General features: G+C 42.3%; 1 protein-coding gene across 1 annotated transcript in view; it reads left to right on the forward strand.

Annotated features, from left to right (window-relative positions):
- CAPRIN2 (caprin family member 2) overlaps positions 1-1,116 on the forward strand; it is a 36,407-nt gene extending 35,291 nt beyond the window's left edge. Inside the window, exon 17 of the mRNA XM_009883632.1 lies at positions 198-1,116. Coding sequence (XP_009881934.1) covers positions 198-766 — 569 coding nt within the window. The 3' untranslated portion in view covers positions 767-1,116. The remainder of the gene's footprint in view (positions 1-197) is intronic.
- The last annotated feature ends 8,013 nt before the right edge of the window (positions 1,117-9,129 follow it).

Consider the following 9,129-nt stretch of genomic DNA (forward strand, 5'->3'; position numbering starts at 1 on the left):
TGCTGAATGCTGCAAATGTGACAAGTGTAAACCAGCTTCAAAGTTCTGTTCTCACTAGAGTCCTTTGGCAACTTCCTGTAGCTGAAAGACCAATCTGTTGCGAAGCCAGTACAGTTGCTGCTTAAGATTATACCCACAGGTTTAAGGGTTTCCTTCTGTTACATTACTTATTTATCATTGCTACTGATCTTTAACAGCAGGGTGGAGTGATTCCTCGCAGGTGAGCAGCCCAGAACGGGACAATGAAACCTTTAACAGTGGGGACTCTGGACAGGGAGACTCCCGCAGCATCACCCCTGTTGATATGCCAGTGACAAGCCAAGCTGCCACCATACTACCAGTGCACGTCTACCCCCTGCCACAGCAGATGAGAGTTGCCTTCTCTGCTGCTAGAACATCTAACTTGGCCCCTGGAACTCTAGACCAGCCAATTGTGTTTGATCTGTTGCTGAACAACCTTGGAGAAACTTTTGATATACAGCTTGGTAGGTTCAACTGTCCAGTGAACGGTACATATGTCTTCATCTTCCACATGCTGAAATTGGCTGTAAATGTTCCCCTGTATGTGAATCTAATGAAGAATGAAGAGGTCCTAGTGTCAGCATATGCAAATGATGGGGCTCCTGATCATGAAACAGCTAGTAATCATGCAGTCCTGCAGCTGTTCCAGGGAGATCAGATCTGGTTGCGTCTGCATCGGGGAGCCATCTATGGAAGCAGCTGGAAATACTCCACCTTTTCGGGATACCTCCTTTATCAGGACTAAAATCCAGTGTGATGTTTACAAAAGAGCTGCTCCAAACACCTTGGTGGAGGGGGGTGGGACTAGCTTTGCACTTACTACTGACTTTATAGAAGATATGTGGTTCCATTATTGGGGGAAATGATGGTCCTGTTGTGCAAGGTGAAATCATGGAGTTGGGGTACTGAATCAGCACTAATTTGGCACTTTATCAGTTGTGATGTAGCCTTGCTAATAAAGCTGTGAATGTATATTGTTTGCACTTACCCTAAACTGTGTTAATGTCCAGCTTACTACACTATTGATTGCCTCAAGTATGGGCTATTCACAATGCCTTGTTGTGCCTCAATAAAACAAGTTAATATGCATTTTAGTATTAATCTTGCTAGTGGTCTTTATTTAAAATACATCAAACTGAGCTTTATTCCTGATGTGGGGTGCATGTGCATGTTATTACATAGAACTTCATGTCATATTTCAATAATTCAGGGTAAATTGTGTAGTTCAAATTGGATGACTTGTTTAGTTATGTGTGATGCCATTCTCAAGAGTGTTCCCTGGATCAAAATGAATTCAAGGTTTAGTTGAATACCTGCTTTTTAACTGAAATGTCAAAAATCAGAAGTGAAATGCTAAATACTTCATTAGGACTACTTATTTTAAATGCACATCCTGTTAAAATCTAGCTTTTTCACTGTTGCCGAAGGAGTGATGCACTTCATTCATGAGAGAAGCAGCAATATATTTATTGATATAAAACAGTGATTTCTCGAAGCTTGATAGTATATGTGACAGGGGTTTAAAAAGATTTGGATATTTACTGCAGAGGCGACAGCCAGACAAAACCGTCAGGGAGACCCCGTTGAGTAATGAGGTTCAGAGAGGACCCCCTTGCTTTCTGAACTCCTCGGTTTAGTCTAGGTGTGGCTGGATCCAGTCCTACTCCCAGGCTCAGTCAAGGGCTTATGTCTAAAGGATTATATGTGCATGATCACTCAAAGAGATAATCTTAGTGAAGCTTTAAAGTTTAGCATGCTGTTAGTCATTTACTGAGGATCTGTTGCGGCAAGGGATCTCTCAGCCTCAAGGAATAACCTTGAGGTGTCCCCACTCAAGGGGAGATTGTGGTGTGCAGCCTGCTGCTGTGCAGGAGAGCTCAGAGGGCTCTGGGACTGTTCACTATTTATGGGGGTAAGATCACTGACTTATATTTGCTAGTTTGTTCCAAAATTGGCCTGAGTATCAGTACTATGGTTAAGTGGGTGCATTGACCAAGTTAGCCTTTGGTTATTGTGTTAAAGTGGTTTTGGGGAAGACAGGTAAGCTGGATGCAGCCATTATGACTCCCACTAGTCGTTATCATTTGAACAGGGTTATGGGAGATAAAGGTCAGTTTTGGGGAGTTAGCTGAAATTCTTAGACCTCGAACCAGTCACTGGAGGGCTTTCTGATGCTGTTTGTTATGCAGATCTTGTTCAGCTGGAATATATTTTGAAGTTAAAACGGACCCTTGTAAAGTGCAAACATGCATGGCTTCCCTCCCCCATAAGACTGGAATTAGGGTTCTCTCTTTCTTTCAGAGAATTGCAGAGTGACTTGATATTTGTAGTTGAAAGCTGGTGCTTGCATTTTAAATCAAACCTGAATAAAAATGCTGGGAAGCATTTATCAAATTTCTTTCTTACAGCTAAAGGGCTGTGTGACCAGTCTTCGGCAATCTCTTGTGGCCTGAGACCTGAAGAGTGATGATGTATGTCCTTGTCTAAGCTGCAGCATGTCAAATATTATACAGCATTTCAATGTTTAAAGTCTGAACTAGTAAGAAGACTGTAGGTCACTGGCATGCTCTACTTTTAAAACCTTCAATACTTGTTTTGGGGTTTTTTTTAGTGGTGGGAAGTATTTTATCAGTTTACTAATGTAGCTAGTGGAAAAACCTGACTGGTACATCTAAGGATGAAGTAGAAGTAAGCGAAGCAAGAGCAGTTCAGCTAACCACTTCAGTGAAAGTGGAAAAAAAACCACAAAGAAATGGAATATACTTCAGCTGTTCCTTGGTAACTGGTTTCAGAACTTCCACCTTTAAATAGTTCTCTCCTGCTACCATGCAGATGCCAAAACAAGTTGTCTGGCATGACTTCATAAAGTTACTGGCAGAAAGATCTTTGTGTTTTTCCAAGCTTAGATTTCTTTTTCATATAGGCTTTAGAGGGTGATTATCTTCAAGACTTGGTTTAATTCCTTTGGCAAGTTCTGAGATGAGAAGTTTGGGATAAAGCCTTAAGGAACCTAGTTTTTTACCATTACAAACAAATGTCAAGCTTTAACCATTGGATACTAAGGCTGTATTTTGTGTTTTTAAATGTACTAATTCTGACTTTAGTCAATGAAGAGGCTTATTTCTAGAATGCTCTCAATAGAGGCTAAGTGGCAGGAGTTTAACTAGTGCTTTTTCTCAAACTTAACTCTCCTTGTCCATGTATTCTCCATAGGGGAATATGGTAGATAGGCCTAAGTGCTAGGATAATTTTCAGCTTGCAATAGCTTTGCAGCTGTGGACAAATAGACTTCACTGCTTTTCTAACAGACCTGCAACTCTAGATTTGTAGACATCTAGAGCACTGTCCCCCTCACTCCTCTCCCATGCTGTCTACATAGGGACTAGTAAACCAACAAGCCCTATTCTGCATATCGTAGCAGGGTATCCTTTGTGCTTCAGGCTGCCTTAATGTAGGCTTCTTCGTTTAGTATGCAGCTTATCCTACTTGGTTTTCATATATGTACTTGTATGATGGATTTCTTAGGTTTAAGAACAAGTTACTGGTACTTCTGAACATTGCTAGTAAGTTTGGCTTTTGGCAACCTCAGACGTGATCACTGTGAATACATGAAGCACATGTTGCTTTCTACTGCCCCTGTTCAATCAAGTCTGGACAACTGCTTGGTGGACCCCTTTGTTTGAGACTTATTTCTTACTGGTAGATCTGGCAAAGCTTTTATGTATCTCTAGCTTGTATATGTTTAAGATATGAGGTAAGCATCTCAATTTCAGAGCTGGTTGTCCATCTGTGTAAGATGGATTTTTAAATTCCTAACTAAAGCAGTAGATGCTGTCACAGCAAGAAGTGTGAAGATACGACGAAACATGAATTCTAATCATTATACCATTTGTTGATAGTGAACATGACTGTAAATCACATAACGGATGGCTTTAAAAGACTTCATACTTTTGTAAGCTTTATCTGCCTGAATTGGAATCACCTCTACAGTACCAGCTACTTTAAAAGAAAACGTTTAGGTTTCTCCTGATATTTGTTATTCACAAAAAATACACAACTCAGACAATTCTCTTCCATACAGTAACTGAATATATGATCAAATTTATCCTATAGTGTTCTCATGTAGCACCTCCTTAGCTAGAACTATTGACTTTCATTGCGTTTCTAGTTGGAGCTGTGAACACAGCTCTAGCTAACCTCTTACAAAAAGGAATATAAGTACAATGGAACAGGTACTGTCAAAGTTTTCTGACTAGATGTGCCTCAAAATGTTAGTGCTGCACCTTCCATGTTAAGGCCAAGGCACAGCTGGAGCTGAACTTGGCAAGGGATGCAAAGAATAGTAAGAAGGGCTTCTACAGGTATGTCAGCCAGAAAAGGAAGGTCAAAGAAAGTGCACCCCCCTGATAAGCAAGACTGGCAAACTGGTAACAATGGACAAGGAAGACTGAGGTACTCAACAACTTCTTTGCCTCAGTCTTCACCGGCAACCTCTCTTCCCACACCTCTCAAGTGGATGGACTGTGAGGCAGGGACTGGAGGAGAAAAATCCCTCCCACTGTAAGAAAAGATCAGGTTTGGGACCACCTGAGGAACCTGAATGTACAGAAGCCTATGGATCCTGATGAGATGCATCCCAGAGTCCTGAGGGAATTGGCTGATGTAGTTGCAAAGCCACTCTCCATGATATTTGAAAAGTCATGGCAGCCAGGTGAAGTCCCTGGTGACTGGAAAAAGGGAAACATTGCACCCATCTTTAGAAAGGGTAGAAAGGAGGACCTGGGAACTACCAACCTGTCAGCTTCACCTCTGTTCCTGGGAAGATCATGGAACAGATCCTTCTAGAAGCTATGCTAAGGCACATGGAGGACAGGGAGGTGATTTGAGAGAGATTTGCTTCACCAGGGGCAAATCCTGCCTGATCAACCTAGTGGGCTTCTATGATGGAGTGACTACATCTGTGGACAAGGGAAGAGCTATGGATGTCATCTACGTGGACTTCTGTAAGGCCTTTGACACGGTCCCCCACAATATCCTTCTCTCTAAATGGGAGAGATATGGATTTGATGGGCAGACTGTTCAGTGGAAGAGGAATTTGTTGGATGGATGCATCCAGAGGGTAGTGGTTAACGGCTCAATGTCCAGATGGAAACTGGTGACAAATGGTGTCCCTCAGGGGTCTGTATTGGGACCAGTACTGTTTAATGTCTTCATCAATGACATAGTGGGATCCATTGCACCCTCAGCAAGTTTGCAGATGACACCAAGCTGTGTGGTGTGGTTGACAAGCCTGAGGGTTGGGATGCCATCCAGAGGGACCTAGACAAGTTCAAGATGTGGGCCCGTGTGAACCTCATGAGGTCCAACAAGGACAAGTGCAGGGTCCTACACCAGGGTCAGGGCAACCCCCAGGATCAATACAGGCTGGGGAATGAAGGGATTGAGAGCAGCCCTGCTGAGGAGGACTTAGGTGTACTGGTGGATGAAAAGTTGGACATGTGCCAGCAATGTGCACTCACAGAAGGCCAACCGTATCCTGGGCTGCGTCAAAAGGAAGTGTGGCCATCAGGTCAAGGGAGGTGATTCAGCCTCTCTCCTCTAATCTTGTGAGACCCCACCTGGAGTACTGCATCCAGCTCTGGAGTCCCCAACATAAGAAGGACATGGGCCTGTTGGAGCGGGCCCAGAGGAGGGCCACAAAAATGATCAGAGGGCTGGAGCACCTCTCCTATGAGAACAGGCTGAGAGATTTGAGGTTGTTCAGCTTGGCGAAGAGAAGGCTCTGGGGACACCTTATTGCAGCCTTTCAGTTCTTAAAGGGGGCTTATAAGAAAGATGCGGACAGACTTTTCAGCAAGACCTGTTGCAATAGGACAAGGGGTAACGGTTTTAAATTAAAAGAGGGTAGATTTAAAATAGATATAAGGAAGAAATTTTTTATGGTGAGGGTGGTGAAACACACAGGTTGCCCAGAGAGGTGGTCGATGCCCCATCCCTGGAAACATTCAAGGTCTGGTTAGATGGGGCTCTGAGCAACCTGATCTAATCGAAGATGTCTCTGCTTATTGCGGGGGGATTGGACTAGATGACCTTTAAAGGTCCCTTCCAACCCAAACTATTTTATGATTCTATGATAAGGCTACATTTGTAAAAAAAAAAAAAAATATATATTGCAAAAGATCAAGCAAAACACCTGCTTTCCACACCAATAGCTGGCCAAAACCCACTGGTAGAAAATTGCTATTGTAATCTTCAAAATAACTAGAAATATGACTTCATGTGATTTCCTGTAATGATAAACACTAGGATACTAATAGCTCAATCCTCATTCTTTATGTTTCTAGATTAATACTTGTTTTGAAAGCTGCTCAAAGCACTTCAGAGTATTTCACTGCATTATTTACCAGCTGGCACAGTTTTAGCCTGCATCAGTATGTCCAGACCGAAGCCCTAGATCTATATTCTACTTCTGGATGAAGCATTTAACAGGTGAGTTTCACAACTTGAAAATATCTGAGGTAATACTGGTATCAACATCATGTCAATACTGTGTCTTCCAATACCCTTTTCCACCACGGTTGTTAAATGAAGTTGCTTGAATTGCTGCACTAGGCAGCGTGCCTTGTAACTATAGAAGGATGATAATCAGGTTTAATTAAAACATACAAAGGGGCATCATAGTTCTAGTAACTTCCTATTGCCGTCTTTGCTATGCACATCGAATACCACCTAAATTCTCTCTGGTTTAGCTATCTTCTGCAGCCTGCTGAAGATAAACTATCAGGGTAAGGAGCTAAGAGGAGGTTTTGATTTGGAGTGAGCGAATTTCCATGTTTCCTTTTGTGAGATCAGTGAAATACTGGAACTACCCTGAAACAGAAGGGTGTACTGGTTTTGACTGGGATAGAGTTAATTTTTTTGTCAGAGTAGCTGCTATGGTGCTACGTTTTGGATTTGTGACCAAAACACTGTTGATAACAGCAGGATGCTTTGGCTATCGCTGGGCAGTGCTTACACAGCACCGAGGCCGCCTCTGTTTCTCACGCTGCCCCGCCAGCAAGCGGGCTGGGGGCGCACAAGAAGCTAAGAGGGGACACAGCCAGGACCGCTGACCACATCGGATCAACGGGAGACCCCAGACCATAGGGTGTTGTGCTCAGCAATGCAAGCTGGGGGAAGGAGCAGGAAAGGTGGTGGTGGGGAGGATGTTAGGAGTCACAGCACCTGTCTTCTCAAGTAATCATAACACATGATGGAGTGCTGCTTTCCTGGGAACAGCTAAACACCCGCCTGCTGATGGGAAGTCACGAGTGAATTCCTTATTTTGCTTTGCTTAAGCACGCAGCTTTTGCTTTACCTATCAAACTGTCCTTATCCCAACCCATGAGTTTTCTCACTTTTGTCCTTATGATTGATTCTCTTCCCCGTCCCACCAAGAGGGAGTGAGTGAGCAGCTGAGTAGTACCGAGCTGCCTGCTCACGGGTTTCCACCCTGGCAAAGGGTTTCTCAAAGTTTTCAAAATACGAACAGACTTGTGACTTTGGGGTTTGTTTATTTTTTTTTTTCCCCAAAGTATGGAAGTGAGAGGAGACCATGAATGTTCTACCAGAATTGTCCTGGCTGAAGTCCTGCAGCTAAGGAAACCTGCACCCACCGGCCACAGTGGTCGCACGGAGAATGTCGCTGTTCTGTTGCGCCGGTTCAGTTCACGTACCTCTTCCTCCCTGGCGGCTATACCATGTTATCTACAGCTGCTCCGACAAAACAGTCAGTGGGGGAGACGGCTTTGGAAATTTTAACTGCCATTGAAGTCTTGTATCTGGAGGCCTGGCATACGTTTATCAGCTGCACAACATCCTTGCTAGCTCCTTAGCAAATCTTTACACCTCTTTTGAGAAAATTAAATTTGGGAGTCTTGGGGAGGATATGAAAGGTCTGTTGTATATTCTAATTGGAGATACACTGTACCATAACCAGATAAAAATGAGTTAACTCTACTTATGCACTAGTTCACAAGTCTCTGATCAACTTAATTTTGTGTCCTGTCTCCCAACTATAAACAATTATATTAAGAATGAAAAAGCTTATAAATTTGTATCTGCTGACTGAACATTTCCAGGTGGTGGTGTACTTGGGAAAAAAAAAAAATATTGTGAAGGACTAATTTGGCTGGAGAATAGTAGTTCATACCGCTTTTGGACTGTTTGGGTCTTGGATGAGTAAGGGCTGTGGTTGATACGGAATGAAGGCTTTATGCCAAGTACAGATCCAATCACTTTGTCATTAGCTTACTACAATGAAGTAAACCCTATATTGAAAAGAGTGGATTACTTTTACCTTGTAGCACATCACACAAAGGATCATTGTCTTCTTTCTCATACTTTTCCATGAGTATCTCTTATTAACTACAACTTATAACCAGATGCTATCTTAAAAGAATTTGGCTGGCATCATAATGTAGCAGCTGTTCTATGCCAGCAGCAAGTATGTCACACAGAGCACACATCTAGAACTCTACCTGCGTTTCAAAACAACCAAAAGTCAAAGGACTAATTCTAAGTACGCTGCAATGTATAAGGCTTTTCTATTTTTTCTCCACCTCCCAAATTTATTGAACTTAACCAAGTTATCTTGATAGCAACTCTGTCAGGAACTTGGTCTGATTTTCTTTGAGGTCAAACTTAACGTCGCTTTAAAAATACGATTGCTTGTTCTAAACACTTCATGAAACTGTTGTTATAGTGCACCTAGAGTTCTGGACCTTTAAAAAAAAATTAAAATCTTTGCTTTCCCTTATCTCCACACTTCCCTTTTATTCTCATCCTTTTTTTCTGTACTTGCATGCTGGTGCGACTTGGATTTCATTTGCTTGCTGTTAGTTTCTTTGCATATCACTTGTCCCTTTCACATTGGGTCTTCTCTAACCAGCACTGTCAGCTAGCTGACATGAAAATCTCAGAATTTTACCTCAGATTCCTTACTTTGTAGAGTAGCAAACTAGATTTATTTTTTTTTTAATAAAAACAACATTCTAATTCAGTTCCATTATTTTGAAGTAGATAAAGCCCAAAATATTAACAGAATCTTTGCTCTAACAAAAAGGCATA

Source organism: Charadrius vociferus, unplaced genomic scaffold, assembly GCF_000708025.1.
Source record: "Charadrius vociferus isolate BGI_N301 unplaced genomic scaffold, ASM70802v2 scaffold304, whole genome shotgun sequence".
Taxonomy (NCBI): domain Eukaryota; kingdom Metazoa; phylum Chordata; class Aves; order Charadriiformes; family Charadriidae; genus Charadrius; species Charadrius vociferus.